This window comes from Rutilus rutilus (genome assembly GCF_951802725.1).
Source record: "Rutilus rutilus genome assembly, chromosome: 12".
Classification (NCBI taxonomy): domain Eukaryota; kingdom Metazoa; phylum Chordata; class Actinopteri; order Cypriniformes; family Leuciscidae; genus Rutilus; species Rutilus rutilus.
Window position 1 is genome coordinate 16648775 of NC_140217.1, and position 24726 is coordinate 16673500.

At 39.1% G+C, this 24726-nt stretch overlaps 1 protein-coding gene across 1 annotated transcript in view; it reads right to left on the minus strand.

Annotated features, from left to right (window-relative positions):
* evpla (envoplakin a) overlaps positions 1-24726 on the minus strand; it is a 33164-nt gene that overhangs the window by 7503 nt on the left and 935 nt on the right. Inside the window, exons 2-13 of the mRNA XM_084426111.1 lie at positions 22715-22814; positions 22465-22619; positions 22154-22277; positions 17956-18087; positions 17418-17459; positions 17132-17293; positions 8638-8745; positions 7597-7692; positions 7380-7490; positions 6962-7108; positions 6678-6832; positions 6427-6524 (exon numbers count right to left, since the gene is read on the minus strand). Coding sequence (XP_084282237.1) covers positions 6427-6524; positions 6678-6832; positions 6962-7108; positions 7380-7490; positions 7597-7692; positions 8638-8745; positions 17132-17293; positions 17418-17459; positions 17956-18087; positions 22154-22277; positions 22465-22619; positions 22715-22814 — 1430 coding nt within the window. The remainder of the gene's footprint in view (positions 1-6426; positions 6525-6677; positions 6833-6961; positions 7109-7379; positions 7491-7596; positions 7693-8637; positions 8746-17131; positions 17294-17417; positions 17460-17955; positions 18088-22153; positions 22278-22464; positions 22620-22714; positions 22815-24726) is intronic.

Here is a 24726-nt window from a genome sequence, read left to right on the forward strand (position 1 = left end):
CACAGTGGTGGTAATGTAAAATTAAGATGTATTAAAAATGTTTTTCAATAAAACATCAACATCTGAATCCTAAATTCCAACGATCATTCCTTGTTGTTTATACTGCTAAATATAGCTTACTCAACATCACACATTAACCTGATATCGCTAGCTTCAATCTAAATCATTATTGCTAGCACAACACGCTAGTAATTCGCTAGCCTGTTAGCGCTCTTTATTTATTTATCCATCCGTGCGCTCTTTATTTATTTATTTATTTTTTCTCTCGCGCCTTTTATGAGTTCATCAAACAACTTAGGTGAGTAGGATCAGTCAACAAACACAGAGAGTCATGTCATCTTCTCCCCTTATTGTCACTTGCACTTCATGTAACATGTATAGCATAGCCTTCTCTGTCAGCACAGGATTTACATGTGATAAATGCAGGGAGATAGTCAGGCTGACGGAGAAGATTTCAGAACTAGAGACACGCATCCAAATTTTAATCGAGGTTAATTGTAAGAGTGCAAGGGCTATCTTATTGAACTCTGTACACTGTTCGGTTCCGGCTGTAGAGCCCATGCAGCAGGGCAATTGGGTGACGGTGAGACGCTGTAGTCGCGGGACAAAATACCGCTCTTCCGTTCCGATTGCCATAACAAATAGATTCTCCCCACTCAGTGAAACACCCACTGTGAATCCTGTTGAATGTGCCCTAGTTATTGGCGATTCTATTACACGGAACGTGAAAATAGAGACACCAGCCACCATAGTCACATATTTGCCAGGAGCCAGAGCGCCTGACATCAAAGCAAATTTAAAAGTGCTGGCTAATGCTAATCGTAAATTCTCTAAGATTATTATTCACGTCGGCACTAATGACGTTCGACTCCGCCAGTCGGAGATCACTAAAATTAACGTTAAAGAGGTGTGTGAACTCGCAAGTACGATGTCAGGCACTATAATTTGCTCTGGCCCCCTTCCTGTTCGCCGGAGTGATGAGATACTTAGTAGACTGTCCTCACTCAATGGCTGGCTGTCTAAGTGGTGTCCGCAAAATAATATAGAATTCATAGTCAATTGGAAAAGTTTTTGGAGCAGACCTGACCTGTTGAAAAGAGATGGTATTCATCCCTTCTGGGATGGTGCTGCTCTTCTCTCTAGTAATATGGCACATGGTCTTAGAGCTCAAACATGAATTGGGGCTCAGGTCAGGAAGCAGACATGGTCAGATAAATCCCATCACATAGAGCCTCTTTCACCTAGATATCATCATATAGAGACTGTGTCTGTTCCCCGATTTAGGAAATACAAAAAACTTCCAAACCCATCTAAGGGTAAAAATTTAATTGATGTTCAACAAATAAAAAAACAGAAATAATATAAATGAGCAACTGATAAAGCTTGGGTTGCTGAATATTCAATCCCTTACTTCAAAAGCACTTATTGTTAATGATATGATTACAGACTATGAACTAGATGTGCTGTATTTGACAGAAACCTGGCTAAAACCAAACTACATGACTTACATGACTTTAAATGAGTCCATCCCCCAAGATTACGGTTATAAACATGAACCTCGTCTGAAAGGCAAAGGGGGATGTGTTGCTGTAATTTATAGTAATATTTTTTAGAATTACTAAGAAGTCTAGTTTCAAATATAATTCTTTTGAAGTGTTGGTGCTTAATGTAACACTATCTAGTGTAAAGCTGGCTACTGTATACAGGCCACCAGGGCACCATACAGACTTTATCAAAGAATTTGCTGACTTTCTATCAGAGTTAGTACTGGCTGCAGATAAAGTCCTAATTGTTGGTGATTTTAATATACATGTAGATAACGAAAAAAAATGCATTGGGATTGGCATTTAAAGACATTCTTAACTCTATTGGAGTTAGACAACACGTGTCAGGACCTACTCATTGTCGTAATCATTCTCTAGATCTAATATTATCACATGGAATCAATGTTGATGCCATTGAAATTCTGCAGCAGAGCGATGAAATCTCAGATCATTATCTAGTCTTGTGTAAACTTCATTTAGCCAAGGCTGCAAAGCCGACTCCATGTAACAAATATGTTAGACCTATCACTTCTGCCACTAAAGATTGCTTTATTAATAATCTTCCTGACCAGTTTCATCATCTCAGCATCCCAGATAGCTTAGAAGAACTCAATATTGTGACAGAAACTTTTAACTCTCTCTTTTCCTGCACTTTAGACAGTTGTTCCTTTGCGCTTAAGAAGATTAAAGAAAATAGTCCAATGCCGTGGTACAACGAGCACACTCAGGCCCTTAAGAGAGCAGCCAGAAAAATGGAGCGAAACTGGAAGAAAACAAAACTAGAGGTATTTCGCATTTCACGGAAAGAGAGCACGATTGCGTAAAGAGAGGCCTTAAAAGCTGCTAGATCTGCTTATTTTTCAGCCCTGTTAGGAGAAAATAAACAAAACCCTAGGTATTTATTTGAAACAGTGGATAAACTAACGCAAAAATAAAGCTTCAAGCCCAGAAGTTTCCAAGCAGCACAGCAGAAATGACTTTATTAACTTCTTCACTTATAAGATTGATAATATTAGGGAGATAATTATAACTATGCAACCGTCTACTACAGTATCAGCCAGTGCACTGTAGTCTCCCTAAGGAAAAATTTGATTCATTCATTGCTATAGGAGAGGAAGAATTTTCTAAACTCGTTAAATCATCTAAATCGGCAACTTATATGTTAGATCCTATACTGACTAAGCTACTGAAAGAGATGCTTCCAGAGGTCATAGATCCTCTTCTTAATATCATCCATTCATCTTTGTCATTAGGATACATACCGAAAACTTTTAAGCTGGCTATTATTAAACCGCTTGTTTAATTTGCAGAATACTGTCTAACACTTGATGGCTGCTCTGTCAAGTCCTCGTCGTCAGTTAGGAACCTGGTTGTGCTCTTTGATACCAATCTTTCATTTGAAAGTCACGTGTCTAGTATCTGTAAAACCGCATTTTTTCATCTAAAAAATATATCTAAATTACGTCATATGCTCTCAATGAAAAATGCAGAACAATTAGTTAATGCGTTCATGACATCAAGGCTAGATTATTGTAATGTTCTTATGGGTGGTTGCCCTGCACGCTTAATAAACAAACTACAGCTGGTCCAAAATGCAGCAGCTAGAGTTCTTACCAGAACCAGGAAGTATGACCATATTAGCCCGGTTCTGTCAACACTGATTTGGCTCCCTATTAAACAACGTATACATTTTTAAATATTGCTGATTACTTACAAAGCACTAAATGGTTTAGCTCCCCAGTACTTGAGCGAGCTCTTAACACATTATAGTCAGAATATCGTAGAATAATACATAGTATATAGTAATAATAATAATAATAATAATATAATAATAATAATAATAATAATAATAATAATAGTAGAATATCAAAATCGACTGCTGGCGGTAGATCCTTTTCCTATTTAGCACCAAAGTTTTGGAACAATTTTCCTAACATTGTCCGGGAAGCAGACACACTCTGTCAGTTCAAATCTAGACTAAAAACACATCTCTTTGGCCTAGCATACACATAACACATTATAGACTTCTATAATTCAATGTTAGGCTGCATAGATTTGGTCAGCCGGAACCGGGAACACTCCCCATAAATCATAAGAAGAATGGCGTCTACGCTAATATTAGTCTCTCTGTTTATCCGAGGTATACCGCAGTACACCGGATCCAGGCAGTATCCAGATCCGATGAAAGACCTGCGCCTGGACATGATGACAACGCAGTCCTGAAGTGTCAACCAGTCCCTCCCCTGTGAAGGCCTCCTTCCCTTCCCCCCAGTACAGATAAAATGTTGTCAGGATAATTCTGGTTCGCGTGGCTATGCAGACGCAACAAAAAAATTCTGTATTATAATTTTTTAAGGCCAGACAAGTAGTTTATTGAGGCTTGATTTGTAAAGAAGGACTACACGCCTGTACACATTCAAACGTGCATACCTTTGGACTGAACACGTAATGCGCATGTGCGCGACATCTGCGTTTTCGCGGGTTTGCGTTTTTGAGGTTTGCGCAGAGATAACAGATAATCGTTTGATTATCTTCGAACCTATTTCAGGGAGTGCGTTCTCAAGACACCAGGCACTGTTGTTGTGCGGATGGGCGGCCGGAGCGCGTTAGGGTTTTCCTGTTAGAACAGGGTTGTGTTAGCGGCCCCTAAATTAATAACTAATGATCTTCACAACTGAAGTGAGTCAATCAATCAAAACTAACTTTAGCTGGACAATAACTTTATCCTAGAGCTGTTGTAAAGCCTAAACAATCTGTTACAGTAATTTCCTATTATCACTGTAAAGCTGCTTTGAAACAATCCATATTGTTAAAAGCGCTATATAAATGAAGGTGACTTGACTTGACTAAACTGCTTTTAATTCTCAATAAGAGCTTCTGTAGATGTATGATATGTTGTATGACAGCCAAACTGGTTAGTAATAAGTGAAGCTGGTAATGTTGTTTGTGGAGTTGTTTAATCATCTGCTGAGATCTTCAGAGATTTAATGGGCCCTATTTTAACGATCTGAAACGCAAGTGTCAAAGCGCACAGCGCAAGTAACTTTGTGGGCGGGTCTTGGTGCTGTTGCTATTTTTTAAATTAACTTCGGTTAAAAAGGCGTATAATAATTTGGGTAAATGTGTAAGCTAGATGTATGCTTTTATAATAAATTATCTATCTATCTATCTATCTATCGTAATAATGTATGATTTGCAAAAATGAAAACTGCTGCTTCTGTGTAGATGAGAGAATCAAAGTGTATGCGCGTTGTGCACACGCTACATTGATTATGGCCAAGCATGCGCCCTTAAAATAGCATATGAATAACATGCGCAACACGCCACTGACTTTAAACTATTTTTTCCTGGTTAGTGGCGCAATTGTTTTCTAAACCTGCAAAATAGCATGAAGGAACGTTTGCGCCGGAACACGCCTCCTCTTTGCGCTGAACCGCCCCGGGGAGCGCAAGTTCATTCCCTAGTTTAGCGACGTGCTTCTGTGGAGGGAAAAGCGCGCTTTGCGTGGGTGCAAACTAGGAATGATACATGCGTCAGTGTACAAAGTCAATTGCGCTGGGTGCAAGATAGGGCCCATTGTCTTTTATCTTCATTTGATTTCATCAGAGAAATACTGATGTTATGCTGCATGTTGCTTTATTTAAAGGCAGTAACTCTGTAGCTGCTGATGCAGTGATAAGCAGTTTGCTGAGTACTTTAGCACATGCATGTGTGCTATTGCTATAGCTAACGATGAACTGCAAAGATTTGAGTTAAAGTCAAGTTTGTGATTATTTCACTATTACACATTGTGTTTGCAGTTTTATATTAAGAAATATTCCTTTTCAGTGGACTCAAAGTAAATAAATTCACACTACTAACACCGTATAAATACTAGTTTTTAAACTCGGACTGTTTGAAGCAATCTGTTTTCCAAATAAAATGAATTACCTTCCATTGTATTATTATGGTAACATACTGTAAAAAAAGGAAAGCTGTAAATTATTGGTAGGAGAGCTGTTAATTAAATTAATAGTACATTACTGGCAACCACAGCTGCCAGTAGATTACCATTATTTTAAAGCACATTTTTTTTAGTGTAGGTTTACGTAATATTCTTAGTTTGCATTTCACATATTCATTTTGAGGAATACTGAATGTGTTTTTGTGCAAGTGAGATGAGTAAATGCCTGCTCACATTTAGTCTAGAACTACAAATACCCATCATGTTTACACACAGTGCACACAACGCCTCTGGCACTTACTCCTGATGCTCTCAACATGAGGACAGGAGAAGTGTCAGTTAATACATGGGAAAACAAAATAACTTGCATTACTTATTTGAAAAAGTATCTCAGATATTTTGTTGTAAATTTAAAAGTAATGCGTTACTTTACTCGTTACTTGGAAAAAAAAGTATTTTCATTCTACTTCTTTTAGTTTGTCAAGAGAATGAAAGTGCTATTTTTGAAGAGTGTGCATGCTAAGTGATCTAGATCCCTGAGTATGAACTAAGAGGGAACACACAATTGAATAAAGCAAAACAACGGAGAACAAAATAGTAGTAGTCATCAGATTCCATGCTCATTATTTACAGCAATAATCTGACATTAATTTTAACCCAATTTATTTATACAAGTTGTTACTTCACCACATGCATGACATCATTAATGATAGGTTTCATGGTTTCGGGAAAGTCGTGACTAGCTAGCCTACATCATTGTACAGGAAACCCACCCCAGTATGGACTTATGGACCAACTCTGGCCCACCCCTACATAAGTGCCTGGTGTAAAGGCACTTTCACACTAAACATGACACAAAAAAGGTAAATGAATCATTGACAAAAGGCCCATTCACACCAAAAGTGAAACAAATAAACATCAGGCTGAAGGAAACATTACCTGGAGCCTGTGAAACAGGGGCCTTTGATGGATGACTCTTCAGCGAAGTTCTCAAAGCAGCTCGCTTTTTCTTTAGATCTTCCAACTCTTTCCCCAGCCTTCTCATACAAACACAAATGATTAGTTATTCTTGGTCTCTAAAGGATTTATTATTATTATTCTTTTTTTTTTTTTACATAAGCATACACCAAGGGTTAATAACACACATTTTACAATGTCTTTGGAGTATGAAAAGTAGTTTTTATTCTTACAGGTCGACTCTGTTGATGGCCTCAGGATCCGGTGGAGGAATCATGAAGCAAACTCCAGGAAATGTTTTTCTTGTCCCATCATTGGACTGAACCTCCCAGTTGTCATTGTCTGTGTTGGACTTCAGATTAAACAGCTCTCCTCTGTCCAATGAAACCTGAGAAGAATCCCATGATTAACAAATGAATAGAAGAATGAATTAATAGCACATTAGTGACCATAGCTTTTCATACTACATATTATAAAGAGATTTTTAACACCTTCTTGTGTTTTTCAGAATTCTAACCTTGGGAGTTTTCCAGTCACATAGAGACTCAACCGTGGTAGTTTTGCTAGGAGGAGTATGGCGAAGTTTTAGTGGTGTGATGGCAGTGCTTCGCTTTCTCAGGTCAGCCAAAAGCTGCTCGTTGCGCTGTAGTGGCCTTTCCTCAGCCTGCAGACACACAGAAAACAAGATATTGTCACATTCAGAGCTGTATTGTTTTTTTTATATATATATATATACAGTGGAACTGCAAAGAAACTTGCATGAGCACTGTATGAGAAATCCTTTTACTGATATTAAATTTATAATTATTTAAAATATACAATAGTCAACATTTGAAGTGGATCAACTGAACTTTCATGAACTTTTTCAACAACTTTGATGAACTTTTTTGATCCATTTCAAATGTTGACTACTGTAGTTTAAAATGTGATTTGACCTCAAGCTGCATCTGAATTTCAGTGTTGGTTTTGCCATTGAGTGATTTGGCATCAACAGTGGAGCCGAGTTTAGACAAAGACTCAGACAAGGTATCTGCATCCAGTTGGTACTGTTAAGAAAAACACAAATTTGTTTAGGCTTTACTCATGCACAAACTGTTTATAACAAAAATGTGCTTAATGCAAATGATTGATCCATCCATCTGCCCTACCTACCCTTTTGTACTCCTCTAAATTGTCCAGATGTGTTTCCTGACAGATGCAAAGATTCAGAAACTTCTGCCATTCATTCCTCACAGTGTCTCTTTGGGCCTGGGCACACAAACAGCACATCAGAGCTCAGCTTTGCTTATGTTGATGTTGTGTCATACTGAATGCAATACTTAATTATTGAACACATCATTTAATTAACTAAGTTAATTAAATAAGTAAAACAAATTAAATAAGTCAACTCTTATTTACAATACCACACATTGTCAGCAGTGTAAAACACAAATTTCAAACTCAGCTCCTGGAGGGCCACTGTCCTGCAGAGTTTAGCTCCAACACACCTGCCTGGATGTTTCTAGTAGAGATGGTCTTGTTATTGGGAGATACGAGGGTCCGTGGCTCTACCATTGGAGAAAGCGTAACGGCTAACTTGGATCACGTGTGCCTTGACAACCAATCACATTACAGCCTTCAGAGTTGTGCGAGTAAATCACTGTTTGCGGATACCATAGAAATGAATGAATGCCGTAAACTGAATCCTACCTGTCGCGTGATTGTCTGTGAATTCTCTTAGAAAACAGAATTTTTTTCGGTGTAAACTCTAAAAATAGATAAATCCAAAATTAATGTTTAAGAGCAAACATGTTAAAGATTAGCCGATGGGCTGTCAATTCATTAAATGATAAGCTGTTTTCCCACAAAAGCAGTTTATTCAGCATAGTGAAGCCTCTCTTCCATTGACATCCCATTCAAAACAAATGGCCCCTGGTTTCCTTCCCTGCGTACCACAGCATTAGCAGGCATTCCACCTTTTTTTTGCTAACCTTGCAGGCTTGCCTTCAAGTGGTTTGTTTCTAGCACTCCTAAAGACCTTGATTAACTGGATCAGGTGTGTTGAATAGCGAAACTCTGCAGGACAGTGGCCCTCTAGGAGTTGAGTTTGACAACCCTGAAACAACAAATCTAAGAATGTCAAATATTGCTGCAGTTGCCAATGCCAAAAATATCACATTTATATAGCTGGGCATCTTGTTTGTGTTTTCTGACCTGAATAGTGCTGGCAGCAGGATGTTTCAGCTCAATCAGTCGGTCTCCGTCATCCTGCAATTTGTTGACCTCACTTTCATGCGACAGCAGACTGTTATTCTTGAAGATCTGCAACAGACAATTAGCCTGACTACGTCAGACTTCGTACTTCCGCTCAATTTCAGTTTGCTTCTGTACTCAGTCTGAGATAGCGACCGTTTTCCTCCAGCCTCAAAACAGCCGGGCCAATCAACGAACAGAGGGCGGGCTGAGAGCCGTAACGTAGACGCTGATTGTACCGTGGATGCGTAGAATTACTTCACATAATCTGCAAAAGTCGTTCACCGCCATGTTCACTCCGGTATTTCGCTCGATGGTTTTGTTTTCGCATCATACATGTGTTTGCAGTGGAAGTCAGATGCGGCTGAGCATGCGCATAATAACACACGCCATAACCAAACGTTATGTGATTGGCTTACGGGTAACCAATTATTTTAAACTTCAGACAAGCGCCCCCCCCCCCCCCGCGAGAAAGAAAACATTTTTCAATTACGCCCTTGATCCAGACTCTGTCTACGAAGCAAAGCGAAGTAGAAGAGTTTGGTATTACCAGGCTAACAGACAATAGCTCACAGGTCTAATATAATGTTTTATTTAAGATGTGCTGCCACTTCTGCAATAGGTGGTTTGCAGTCACGTGATTCTGATGACGCGCGAAATTCAGATGGAGGACAGGAAGTGAAGAGCGGAATGGACGAGATGGCGGAAAGTCCGTACTGGACTACTTTTGACGCTATTACAAGAGAAATATACAACAAAAAATCGAAACATATGTTGGACGTGATCCTTACGTTATGAAGAGGAGCGATTTTTCAACTGAATTGAAAGATTTTGCCTGTAACGTTACGAGTCTGTCTTCAGTTACAGGGGTAACTTACAAACTCAAAGAAAAGAAGAAACAATTACTTTCACTTTACGAAGTTCAGAAACTGGTACGTTACACAAACATAGCCACATAAGTTAATTCACCTTTGACAAAGTGATCACTGCACACACAGGCATTTTCCGACGTAGCAAGCCATTTTTTCCCGGCGTTTTTCGGTCAATTTCTTGCCTTTTTCCCCCTTATGAACAACAACTTTTGGTACTCGATAAAAACTCCTCGTGGTTTCATCGATTTGAGCAACCATAAACGACGCAAAACATAGGCATTTTGAGTTTGTTATAGTGGTTCTAAATGTAGCAAATCACTTCCTGCCCTCCATCTGCATTTCGCGCCATGGCAACGCAGTAACGCGACGTCATATGCAAACAAGCTATTAACCAACAGGAGAGCAAAACCTCAAGTTACTTCTCGGTCCGTGTACGTTTTGATAGTTGAAACACAAAACAAAATAACGAGAAACCACCTCTTTTTCGTTTGTCGTTTCAAACCAAAAACAAAGAAACGGTAAAAAAAAGAGCCGTTCTCCCGTTTTTGGTTCTGAATCCAAAAACGACAAAACCAAAATCAAATAACGGTCCGATTTTGTTTTTTTTTAATTCCTTTTTCCATTTTCACGTTTGAAGATCTACATTGAAATATAGACAGGTTGGCCACGTGACCCTGAAGTAATAGTTAATATGGCCTATCAAAATAAAAGCCAAGCTTTTAGAACGGTCATAATATGCAGCACTAACGTTATACGAGTAACGTTAGAAGAAGAAAAATCAATTAATAAATAGCCTTATATAAACCTGGACCGGAATAAATATGTTAGCAACAGTAGTTTATTACAGCTATTTAATATCGTGCCTATCCAGACATCACCAGTCACGTTTAATGAGCGCATTGGCTCAATACAGTTGGTAATAGGTTAACCTAAGAACTTATTGTGTGTGCAGAGTTGTTACTGTTAGCGCTATATTATATAATTAAATTTATATTTAATGTGATTTCCACCGTAATGGACAGCGAACTGACAGCGATTGAATGAATACGGTCCGTGTACGTTTTGATAGTTTGTTTTTTCGTTTGAAACACAAAACAAAATAACGAGAAACCACCTGTTTTTCGTTTGTCGTTTCAAACCAAAAACAAAGAAACGGTAAAAAAAGAGCCGTTCTCCCGTTTTTGGTTCTGAATCCAAAAGCGAAAAATGACAAAACCAAAATCAAATAACGGTCCGATTTAGTTTTTTTGAAATTCCTTTTTCCATTTTTCCGTTTGAAGATCTACATTGAAATATAGACAGGTTGGCCATGTGACCCGGAAGTAATAGTAAATATGGCCTATCAAAATAAAAGCCAAGCTTTTAGAACGGTCATAATATTCAGCGCTAATGTTATACCAGAGTAACGTTAAAGGAAGAAAAAAACAATTAATAAATAGCCTTACATAAACCGGACCGGAATAAATATGTTAGCAACAGTAGTTTATTACAGCTATTTAATATCCAGACATCACCAGTCACGTTTAATGAGCGCATTGTTTGGCTCAATTTGTGTGTGCAGAGTTGTTACTGTTAGCGCTATATTATATAGTTAAATGTATATTTAATGTGGTTTCCACCGTAATGGATAACTGTTCCCCCTTTCTACCAGCAGGTGGCAGTATTTAAATGACTGATTAACACTGTATAACGTGAGCGAGGTAACAGCGTGTCCTTGGGCTTTTTGAAAATAGATATGATGCGTTAGGATAAAATTATATTTGAGGACCAACACAAGTTTTACGAGGGTGTCAATCGAATGGCAAAGACGAGATAGGGGTTACGCCCGTTTCACACATACTCCGTGTGCAGTGCGTGTGCGGTGCGTGTAGCAGTGCGTATGCAGTGCAGGAGCAGCACGCGCAATAGTGCTTTCACATATGCTGCGTTTGCAGTGCGTAACTGATCCGCTGCTGGCTATACCACAAATACATACTTTCAATTTGTATTTCAAATCAAGAAGTTATCAGCAACTTTTATTTAAAAAATGTTTTTTTTTTTGTCAGCATTGTGATTCTCTTTGTACACATATAGCCTACACTCTTTAATAGATGTATTCACGTTTAAACACAATTTAAACAACATATTATTAAATGCATTACTTCTATATAATTATATATTAAGTTGCTCAAGCAAGTGGTAAAATATTTTACCATGTAGCCTACTTAAAATCGCAAAGCCTACATTTTAAATTAAAACGTAAAATTGACAAAAACAGCAGACTCATACCCTTTCCTTGCATAATTTAAATCTTTATATTATAATATCTTGCAAGTCACAAAGAACTTTTCCACCTCCACGAATGAGACGAGTGTTGTTCATTATGTCGCCTTGTTGAGGTAAATTGTATTTTCCATTGATTTACCCCGGTCTTAACGTCTCAGCATTGCGATTCTCTTTGTACATACACTCTTTAATAGACGTATGCACGTTTAAACACAATTTAAACAACGGCAGCCTATTATCCAATGCATAGCCTACTTCTACTTATATTAAGTTGCTCAAGCAAGTGATAAAATTTAACCATGTAGCCTACATATGAAATCGCAAACATTTTAAATTAAAACTTAAAATTGACAAAAACAGCCCACTTGCATGCCTTTTCTTTTTCATTTAAATTTTAATACAATAAATCTTGCATGTCACAAAGAACTTGTTTTTTTTACCTCCACGAATGAGACAAGTGTTGTATGTCGCCTTGTTGAGGTAAATTGTAGCTTTCCTTGCTTTACCCCGGTCTTGTGGAAAAAGTAGTATTTAATTAAATACATTTATGGTGAGATTACTACATTTTATTTCATTAATCGCATTTATGGTGAAATTTCTACATTTTCAGGTCAATATGTGTTCATTTTGACCACGAAACATGCGCTGTCACTTTAATTCAGCGTTTGCAGCACAGCAAAAATAGACTCGGTGCGGAAACGATCTCTGCACTGCTGTATACGCACCGCAGCTGGAACGGATCGACGGACTGCAACCGCGTGCAGTGTGAAAGCTCTAACCTGTTAACATGGGTACGGAAAAAAATACGCACCGCATACGCACTGCAAACGGAGTATGTGTGAAACGGGCGTAACAGTGTTTATTAAAAACCAAGCAACCAGCAGGTGGTGCTAATTCGAAGTGAATATATATATATATTAGGGATGGGAACGACACGGGATTTGGGAAATCGACTGTCGAGGCCCATGTGTCGACTTTTTGTCGGATTGTCGGCCTTTTTTTTCTTTTTTTTTTTAAAGAGCAGCAGCAATGCGGAGGGTGGAAAATATTCTACATCAGGGTCCGAAATTAACACCCGCCAAGCGCCAAATGCGGGTAGATTTTCTGTTTGGCGAGTAAATCTCAAAAGGCTATCCGCCACACTGGCGGGTGAATGTTCATAACAAAATATGAAATTTTAAGCGCGCACGCACGAGCAGAGAGAGAGAGCGAGTCCCGGCCGCGCGCGCGCGCACTCACCATTCAGAGCGGTCAAGCTTCCCCGTACTTTTTGACAAGCGTCCTTGACAGGGCGGCCAGAGCTTCTTTGCAGCTCAAGTCGGCGGCGGTGTGTACGTACCTACAGTTAACGCTCTCTCTGTTGACGGCGCTGAGGAAAAAGCTCCCGCAACTGTAAGAAGCTGTCGCCGCCCATTTCCGCTGCTGCTTCTGTTTACACACCATGGTCGTTTTTTTCTCGAGAAAAGGAGTTTTCTCATAGCGTTTGCAACGCAAACCTTCAGGGAACCGAGGTTAAAGTAACCGAGGAAATGTAATAAATTAAAAGGCAAAAAAAAAAAAAAAATGCAATTTGGAAATCCCACAAGCCCCGCCCCCTCGACATGTCGACACTCTATTTTTTTTGTCGAGTGGAGCATGTGTCGAATGTCGGTCGTTTTGTCGAGAAAAAGTCCCATCCCTAATATATATATATATATTATCAGAAGGGGCTCTCTAACAAATAATGCATAGAGGTTAAATTATAAAAAGATGCTTTAGAAATATGCTACAGTATAAGTGTACATGAAAATACTGTTTGGAGAAATGTGTTATTATCCTTACACAATTTCTATTGTGATTGTGAAAACGGTCATGACTTTCAGGGCTTAATTAGTTATAGTTAACTGTCTAAATATGCCCATTTAAAATGTAGTTGTAGCCTATATTCTGAAAAGACATTGTTCAACATGTATTTTCACATTAAAAACGGCTTTTTCCAAGCTTAATCTAATTAGGTTCTGTGTGTTTGAGCAAGAGCACCAAACCAGTAGGTGGTGCTAATGTCCAATATTTTACGTGTTAACACGCAATTTACGTGTTAACACGTCATTTACGCGTTAACACGTAATGACGTGTTAACACGTAAATCGCGTGTTAACACGTAAATTGCGCGTTAACGCGTAATTACGCGTTTACACGACAGTTTCACACGTTTTGGCCCCTTTGGCCTTCCATAGGATACTGCGTCTGGCGCGTGCAATGATGACGCATGCTGAGTCCCAATTCGCATACTATCCGTCCTAAATAGTATGCGAAACTAGAATTAGTACGTCCCAAATCGTAGTATGTTGAAAAGAGTATTCCAAAGATACCCGGATGGTCTACTATTTCCGGTTAGAATTCGAAGTGCAGACAGAGAATGTCTAATAGGAAGAGAATTGGCACTCTCTGCTTACTTCCGGTTTCTGGACTGGCTGCAGTAACACGTCTCTGTCCATGCGGGGGCGCTCGCAGGCGAGTGCAGAATGAATGGAGGTCTATGGCGAAAAACCCTCAAAATCCACTTTTCTCAGGATATAATTTTTTGTCTAGTAATTTGAATGTTGTATTCGAAAGGAGATGCAAAGAAAACACATTGCTGGGTGTTAGATTTTTTAGAGCCACTTATTTGGTTTAAAAAGTCTTTTAAAATGTCAATGACGTCAGCTGACGTCATTAGCAGAATGCTAGCGTGTTATGGGCAACAACAACTCAACCTGTAAGAAATCGAAAAGAAATAAGTACTCGTTCATTCAACTTTCGACCTATAACCCATGTTGAACTTGCAAAACCTACAATAAAATCTGAGATTTCTCAACGGCAATCGGGTGAAAGAGACACATTTAGCCGTCTAGCCCCATAGACTCCCATTCAGTCTGCACTCGCCCGCGATCACCTCCAGTGGAATTCTAATGGAACTGCAACCAAGATCGATACAATGGGGCTAATAGGAAGTGCCAAGGCTCTCCGTAGACGGGCTCTGGTGCAGATCAATGCACACTCTAACGGCTAATATTGCCCACAACCCATTGCGTGCGGGAGGGAGGAACTTTGTGGTGATGGTGGTATCTATGGTGATGTAAACATGGCAGCCGGATGCAGCCGCGGAGATTCGCCCTCAGTTTTTAAGTGTAAGAATTCAAATGTTTAACCCTTATTAAAGTTATATTTTATTGTCTCGTAATATTAATGGGGTTATGTTGTGCCAAAAAGTACCGTGTTTATCTTGTAGGGTCCGATGAAATAAAAAGTACAGTGTCATGCAAGTGTCTTTTTTAAATGTATTTCTTCTGATGTTTCTGTCTTAGATTTATAAGTTACCTTATTATAAACCCTTATGAAAATAAACACCTTTTACTACACTAACCATAGTTTAACCACACTGACTTATTTGTAGTAATACTGTGGCTGTACAAATGTTAACTTTATCAATCCAACCAAAGAAACATGGTTACTACACTTTTACTATAGTAAAAGCATGGTTCATTTTCATCAGGGTATTTTTGAGTATTATACATAAGTATAAAATACGTTAAACAATAGTTATACTATAAACTTGAAATATTTTAGCTTTCGTTACACACATTGCACATGAACGTCAGAACCAGCCGCCTCACACAAACGACCTGCGTTTGGTTGATCTACGACGACAGCCTGCTACACTCGTCAATTTGGTAGGACACATTGTACATATGTATTTTGGAAAAAAAGATGGGAATAGTAAATACATTTATATATGACATATAAGAATGAATGAAATGTAAAATGTTTTGTTAACAGTCATGGTGTGCGTAACTAAGCAACCACGTTCTCGTTCACGTTGCATGACGTCATCGAAGTATGTCCCAGAACGTGCATACTCTTTTGCTACACACTCAAAAGTATGTACTTTTTCCTCACAAAAAAAGTACATACTTTTAGGTCGTAGTATAAGTAGGCGAATTGGGACTCAGCCGCAGTGAATAGTGACGATTCTCTCTGACCAATCAGCAGTCTGCCATGATTTCACGTCACATTTTAGTATCGCCTCAGCTCGCCTCAGCCCGCTTAGAACCTCGCCGGAGGTGGTACGAAAAAAAGTACCTGGAAGCAGGTACAGGTACAACTTTTACACAGTGGAAAACCAAACAGAGCCGAGCCGAGGCGAGCTGGTACTGTGTAGTGGAAAAGCGCCATAAGCGGGCTGAGGCGAGCTGAGGCGATACTAAAATGTGACGTGAAATCATGGCAGACTGCTGATTGGTCAGAGAGAATCGTCACTATTCGTCACTAATCGTCATCATTGCACGCGCCAGACGCAGTATCCTGAATAAAAAACAGCAAAAACAAAAACATCCAAAAACAGCATACACTCGATTTCCTCCTTTGCCCTGTGTGTGTGTGTGGGTAGCGGGTGTGTCTCGCGCGTCTCGCGTAAAAGATTAAGTCACGGCAGTTTCCTGCGGCGTCGCTATGACGACCAGGTACTATTGTGGAGGTACTATCTGCAATGGAAAACGGAGCGAAAAGCGAGCCGAGCTGAGTCGAGGCGAGGCGAGGCGAGTCGAGTCGAGCTGGTACTGGTAATGGAAAAGCGCCATAAGTTCCTGTAACTACATGGTCGGAAAGCGGCTATAGAAAACGCTTTTCTATTACGCCCTTCCAGACTCTGTCTACGAAGCAAAGCGAAGTAGCAGAGTTTGGTATTACCAGGCTACAAATATACACGTGCAACTTATGACTGGTTTTGTGATCCAGGGTCACATATAACTTTTGGGACATAATTTTAACAAGTACATTTTGCACAAAAAAAGACTGCTCATCACCAAAACAACACCATACCCACGATGAAGCATGATGGTGCAAGCATTGATTGACCTTATTAAAAGATTCTGACTGCTGTATTAAAAGCAAAAAGTGTTTCAAACCAAGTATTAGTTAAGGGGTGTGCACACTTGTGCAACCAGGTATTTTTATTTTCCACATTAAAGACGAAAAAAGGATTAATTATTGATTGTAGATTGTGAATATATATGTATTTTTTATATATATTTTTTTGTATAGTGTTTTACAGAAATATTTTGTAATTAACCTCTAATATATCATATTTTATACATATAGTCCGTATTTTTAAATGTTATGTAATGTGAATGAGCAGTCTCTTTTGCCCTGTGTGCAACTTGTGTTTTTGAATATTTTTTTCCAGCCACCCTGATGACTGATATATTCCCCAAGCCCTCCTTTTTGAAAAAATGTTGGTCTACAGGAATATCTGTCCTTTAGTTCATTTAAGTCATCCAACCAGTTCAAATCCTAGTTACCTCATACTGTCTGCGAACGTCAGCATGGTCAGCCATCTGATCACTCCAGTCCTGTTTAAGGATCTTGTTCTGCTCTTCCCTCATGTACGCCACCTCCTTCTCACAGTCCTGCATGTAGTCGTACAGGCTGTTGAGATAGTGACGTCTCCATTTTGAGTTATCCTGAAACATTGAAAATGCTAAATGAGAACTTTTCCATTCTCTCTCTGGCACCAACAGTATCTCTTAAAATTTTCAAAAATCTTCCATTTATTCAATATCAGTCATAATGTGAATGTTTTCTTACCAGTACGTTAGCATATTGCTTCTTAATGGCAGCATATTCCTCCTGGAACAACATGAGGGATGTAACGTTTTGTGATTAAAGGGTTAGTTCACTCAAAAATGAAAATTCTGCCATCAATTACTCGCCCAGTTGTTTCAAACCCATAAGACATGCTCATTTTTGAAACACAAATGAGATTTCTGTTCATCCATTGCAGGTCCACAAAACCAAAATTTTGACACTTCAGAATGTGCATTGATGAATGTTAATATGTAAATAAAAGACTGAAATAAATTTGTTCATCATATGAAGAGATTGTGGCTTGGATTAAACCATTTGATTCATAGTGATTATTTTTTTAAATGTCTTTATGAACTTTTGAAACATCAATGTTTTAGTTTTATGAACCTTCAATGGAAGACAGAAACAAGGAACCTGATGACATTTTTTCTTTTTCAGGAATTTTCCTGTATTTTTTCTTCCCAAAGTAAAGGCTGAGGTAACGAGGAATGCATGTCTTGGTAACAAAAAAATTGCCCAGTTGATGAAAGCTGCTCACCTGAGAGCTGGTTGATCCAGGGCATAGCTGGTTGTTGTAAGACTCAATCTCTTTATGAAGGATGTTATGAGCTGCAATCTGCTTCTTCAGGTCAGCCATAGAGGGGCCATACTCCTCTTTGCTTGCATCTTTCTGTAATATTCCGTATTCAGAAATACTAATTAATTACCATAATCTGGCTTTTACTGCATTGCTGGCAAAGATATTATAAATCGAAATAAGATTTATCTTTGCTTTAATGTCTGTAATATCTGTGTTTTTTTTTTTTTTTTTTTCTCAGCTATGAAGCTCAAACTTCTACCACATATTTATCTGCCACAAATTAACGTTGTTTGAAATCTATACAGCTTACCGTGGAACTTTGAACATGGATATCAGTTTAACTTTTGTATGAATTTAATATGAAGAAATTTTTTTTGACAATTCACCACTTCATGTGTTTTCACTAATCAGATCGCTATCCAATTGTGAAAAGACCAGGTGTAAATGCCTTCTGTATCGTATTAGAGACTGACTGTAGCCTAATCACTCAAGCCAATTCAGGAAGTAGTTTGAAGACATATTCTAGATGTGACTCAGCTAAATTAAATGGGATCTGGATGTCAAAGCCTCCCAAAATGACAAAAATAAAAGTGTGAAAGCATGTTACATCTGCTTCTGGTAACCAAATTCCACAGTCCTACTTCGGAGAGGAGTGTATCGGAGAGGAGTGCAAACTGGCGCAAATGAAATTGGATGTTCAGCATGGCATCCCACATTTATCTTCATTAAAATCTTCATGAGTAATATTTTTTTTCTCACCACAATTTAGCTATTTCTCCCATTATGATCTTTTAGGGCTGATGATAAACAAAAGGCAGCACATAACATTGTTTTTTTTTTTTTTAGCTTTTGTGAAGTGAACTCCATTGAATTTACATACAGCGTGGTTACTGGCTAGATTTGGTAGAGGAGATGGGAGAGGGATGCTGGGTGGGACCATCGAAGATGCAGCAGACTTGGAGCTGGGCAGGACAAGCGGAGACACAGGAGCCTTGGAACTGGGCGGGACCAGCGGAGACACAGGAGCCTTGGGGCTGGACAGCAACAGCAGTGTTGAAGTAGACTTGGCTTGGGAATAGGAGGGAACCCGGGCATCCATTATATTGACCGTGCTGGTTGGCATGGATAAAATCCATCTCCACACCTTAAAATTCCACTAAAATCCCCACTGGGGATGGTCATGTGTACCGGCTCTCACACCTGATCAGACACAACGACTGGCTCAGGAATGAGTAGGGCTTCTGGCTCTGTGTGACATTCTCCGTCCGTGGCAGGTCCTTGGCGGGTGCTGGCTCTGGCTGTTGACTCAGGGTGGGCACTGGCTCAGGTTCTGGGTCTACTGTCGACCCTGGCTCTGTGACTGTGGTGAGTTGGGTAAGGGGTTGTCTTGATTCGGGTTCTGTTGCAATCATTGGCTCTGGCTCAGTGGTAGGTGCGAGGAAGGATGGAGAAGGACCAGAGAGGACTTCCAAGGCAGATTGTAAATAACCATAAGTATATTTTGTTACAGAAAAGGTGATTGTCTTTTATTTTGAAATGTTTTGTATTGAAATGGTTGACTTCCAGTCTTAAGCTACGTGCTTTTGTTTTCTTTTAGAATGCGCACTCCCAAGCTAGCGCAGTTTATAGCATATAGCTTGTTATCCCAAATACGGCAATAACTTCGACACAGAGACCTGGTAAACGTCGAATGTCATACTTGCAGCCCCTCCGAAGTGGCAAAAGGTGTGTTAATTAAATCAGTTGAGATATGAGCATTTTGTCTGTTAATATGTTCGTTTTTGCACAAATGTAAGACACCATGTGAATGTGAACAATGCTAGCTGATCAGTTACATGTTTTGTACACATTTCAGCTCTTACGTTGGTGATATGGTGAATGGATTAAGGTTCATAAAGTATTAAACATCATAAATGAGGAAGAGGTGTTAGTGAGGCCAGTAGGGGGCGCTCACCCTGTGGTCTGTGTGGGTCCTAACGCCCCAGTGTAGTGATGGGGACACTATACTGTCAAAGAGCACCGACCTTCGGATGAGACATTAAACCGAGGTCCTGACTCTCTGTGGTCATTAAAAATCCCAGGATGTCCTTCAAAAAAGAGTAGGGATGTAACCCCGGCATCCTGGCCAAATTTGCCCCTTGGCCTCTGTCCATCATGGCCTCCTAATCATCCCCATATACTGATTGGCTTCATCACTGTCTCCTCTCCACAGGTGGAAGCTGCACATTGGTGGTGGTTGAGGAGATTCCCCCCTTCCATGTAAAGCGCTTTGAGTACCTAGAAAAGCGCTATATAAATGTAATGAATTATTATTATTATAAAACCATCAGTAAAAGTCTCATCCTTATTCGGGGGGCATGCTACACAGATGATGTCTCTGAGATGAAGACACCAGGGGCCTCATGTACAAAGACTTGCGTTGAATTCATACTAAAACATTGCGTACGGACAAAGCTGTAAATGTGCGTACGCACAAAAAAAAAAAGATGTATGAATCTCTGCGTACGAAGGATCCCACGCATATTCTCTTTGTACATCCCAATTAACGTAAAATTGAGCGCACATGCACGAGCACAACGCCCCACCCAGTCTTCTCCCTTAATTAAATCAATTTAAATATGGTAATGAGTCCACTTTGGCAAAAGAAAGCAGTAAGAAAATGGCTAAAGCAAGCGGCAAGAAACGAAACTTTACAGAAAGTGAATTGGAGGTGCTACTATTGGAGGTAGAAACGAGAAAAATATTTTATTTGGAACTTTGTCCTCCGGGATTAATAACAAAAGGAAAAAATATGAGTGGGAGAGTTTGGCTGATGCCGTCAATGCGGTATTATTATTATTATTATTATATAAATTATTATTATTATACATATTATTATATATATTATATATATTATTATATATTATATTATATTATATATATTTTATATATATATATATTACGGTTAGCTTTTTACAATGGCGGAGTCCGATAGATACCGCTGGACCAAATCTCTCCGCAACCTGCCTGAAGTCACATATGACGGTATGGTCCAAGACTTGCGGAGTGTTTCGTCCTTCAGGAAAGCGTGAAAGCTGAGGCATGGCTGTCTACGTCCTGATGCAGAGGAACCCGGTACACTACAACAACAGCTGCGGGTGTAGCCTGCCATTGTTGTTATAGCTCTAGCCGTTCGCCAGTAAGGTACACGTCTCTATGGTAACAGCGAGTTGGACCAATCAGCAGACGTTGCTGCTACGCTTAGGATTGCGTGGATCCTAAGCATGGATTGTGGGTAGTGTAGTTTTTTTTTTTCATAAGATCGCGGATAAAACATGTTTTTCTTAAAACAAGGTTGATTTCATACGAACTTATAGCTTCTACAGGAGCAAAAACCTTCGTTTCACAACCTCATTGCTCATGGTCAGTCTACCTCGGATGGTTTAGACATGGTTTAGGCTGATAATCTAAATCCTTATCGAGAAATACCGTTGACCGGAAGTTCTGAATCCCTACTCCGCGTTCCGGAAGCAGGAAGTGTGACATAGGCCTATTGGAAGAAATTATCATCCAACCCACTCCAGAAGATGGTCTTCAGAGTGTAGCTTATGGTGGAGCTCTCCAGCTTACAGGGAGATTGCTGGAGAATCACTAGGAGGTCGCTGGAGTATCACAGGGAGATCCAAAAGGTAAGTAGAGCAGGTAAGTAGTCTGTTGTCCGTAGTTGGGACCAGACAAAGAGTAACTGTGAGGTGTACGCTCTCATCCTGGTACAGATTGGAGTACTGATGGGAAATAGGTGTGGGTGATGACCAATGAAGTGTAGGTGATAAACAAGAGGGATGCTGGGAAATGCAATCTTTAACTAGATGACTGGACTGTTGAAGATGGGCAGATTGAGAGCATACGTGACACGTAGCAATCTGATTGACGCATGAAGTGATCAAGTGTTACAATTGTGTCAACTGTCAGTAGACCACCCTTTTTTATTGCAATCGTTTTGGGTCCAGTAGAAGTGCCAAATTAAACGAGAATCTGCTGATGATAGCAATTCTGTCATTTAACTTGAAGTTTTGAAATGATCTACAGTACCTCTTACAATGTCTTAATATTGTGTGTTAATATGACAATTACTTTTGATTGTAAGTACAAAAGAAAAGATTGTCAGTTTTCTGACCTGTTTTTGGTTAAGTACCAGAGCCCAGTTAATTCTTGGCTGTAGTTCCACCTCGTTCAATGGCTCATACAGCTCTCGGTAAAGGGAACAGTCTTTCAGCCAACGTTCATGAAGCCGACTAACACTAATTAGTGGAAAAAATAGAAAAACACAAATACTCTTAGTTTTCAATATAACCATATAAATGAGATAGAACATGTGTATGTTCTATCTCATTACTAATATGTGTAAGTGCAAACTTAGTTTCAATCTTACAGAGCAACAGACTGAGTCATGAACAGGGTGTGAAGGATGCTTTTAGTGTCACTCACTCATTCTCTATTTCTCCTGCCTGAGGGTGTTTCATTTTCTTGGCTTTGTCCATATCCAAGAATAGATCCTTTAGGAGCCCCTCAGCCCGGCCCAAAAGATCTGCTGTTTCCTTCTGATATTGTAATCTCTCATTATTTTTCTCATTGCCAGCATCCTGAGCAAATAGAAGTGGGTGGAACATGTTTATGTTTTCCATTTAGAACTACTAACATATACATGTGCATAATGAAATAGAAAATGTTTTCTTACAATGAGCAGCAGCTCTTCTGCACGCAGTACATCTTTCTCAACAGTGTCTGCATTCTTCTGCATACGTGCAATCAGCAAGGCCAGGTTACTCACCTGAGATCTGTCAGGTCAAAATTAAAAGTTAGGATTCTATGTGCTATATTGGATGGTCAAAGTGGTCGTCTACACAAGGAAATATGTGTAGAGCATCAAAGCACACGGGATAATCAGACATATCAATAAGATTTACTGTAAATTAAGCCCGTTAGTCAGAAGAATTGTTTCAGGCAAAAGTGAGGTATAAGAATCTTCACTTGACCAGGGATCCATGTGCCTAGGGATCCCAAGTGTACCTGAGGGGGTCCATAGAGATTACATATATTACATAATACATTTTAAATACATTTATAACTATGAACTAATATAATGTAAGGATGTAAACCAGGGGTGCAAAACTCTAAATAGAGTTAGTTTCAACTCTAAATTAACAAACCTGATCTAGCTAATCAAGTCCTTCAGGCTTATTTGAAAACTACAAGTATGTGTTGGAGCAGGGTTGGAACTAAACTCTGCAGGGCTGTGGCCCTCCCTAATGTAAATGTTTCTAATGAATGTTAATTATAAAGTATTACTGATAAAATTAAGCTTTTTATATAGAGAATCCCTGAATGGGCTGAGAATCTGGGTGCGGTATCTCGGTCTTGAAATCCCCTGCATTAGAACTCTACAATTTAGTGTCTCTGAGAAGTATGCACTTCTTTTTATGTTATTATTTTGCCTTCTTGAAAAAACAACAATGAATTTGAGAACTCACAGGGTAGAGGCACATTTTAAAAACCTGTTCCTAATAATGGGAACTCTGTGGGATTCCATTTGAAATCCTCATTGGTCATCCCAGTTTATTTAAACAAAAAGCTGTCCTTAGTTGGTGGATATTGGTTATATCCAGTCATTTAAGCTGCTTTGTTATGTTATGAAACAAAATATTATTTATCTTATGCAGATTTGGGTTTTTTTTTTTTTTTTTGCTGTCTGTGACACTCCTCTGAATGAAAAATAACTGTCAAACAGATAAAACACATGTGACATTAATGCCTCACCATGTGCTGTTAAATATTGTTCTGAGAAGCTTGCAAGAGATTCAGAGATTATATCATTATATCTCTTTCCCATCATGCCATGCTAGTCCAGAGAGTTCCATCACCCTTCACACACCTGTTATCTCAACATAACTTCAACTGCCGATACAGCCATTTTTGGACAAGCTTCTAAGACAGAGACCATGTCCCTGAAGGTCAAAATATTTGTGACTAATAGTGGTTTTCCTTTTAAATTTCCACACTTGATTCTGTGGATGTTTTTAAACCAACACACAGGACGACAATGCCCTCATTCTGTAGCAGATCTTAAAGAGTTTGATTTCACCAAGTCACTGATTTTGGGAAATGAAACTCATAACACACAAGGAAAATAATGTTTTGATTTCCTGAAAGGTTCTAATGTCTAGTTTTTGTTCTAAATTCATCATTCTTATTCCACCTAAAATACTCCACAGTCCCTACCACTTCTACCAATACCTATTAAAACCACAGAATACAAAGTAAAGAAAAAGAAAAAACTCCATTTCTTTTTGCCTTTTAAAATGTTTTACTAGAATTATATTGTGTTTGTTTTTGAAATGTCATGTTTGCATTACCATGATGAAACAATGGACCAACACCCAGCAGCCTAGTGAAGGAACAAGTACGTCAGCCCTTACAGGAACTGAGCTTTGGGAGCAAGGACACTCCTTTCACTGTTTCTATAAAAACATTTTCCAGATTTACTTTTATTCGATGGTCCTGATTTTTGCATATTTTCACATACCTGAGTAACTTCATGCTAACATCTGTATTGTGCTGTTCAGTTGTATCTTCATTACACATGCATTAATCAGATTAGACTGGTGTGTTCAGATGGGAGTGAGACATCAATTCTGAGATCTAAGAACATGCTTGCAGGTTCTTAAAAGGATGGCTACCATTCTGACAAGC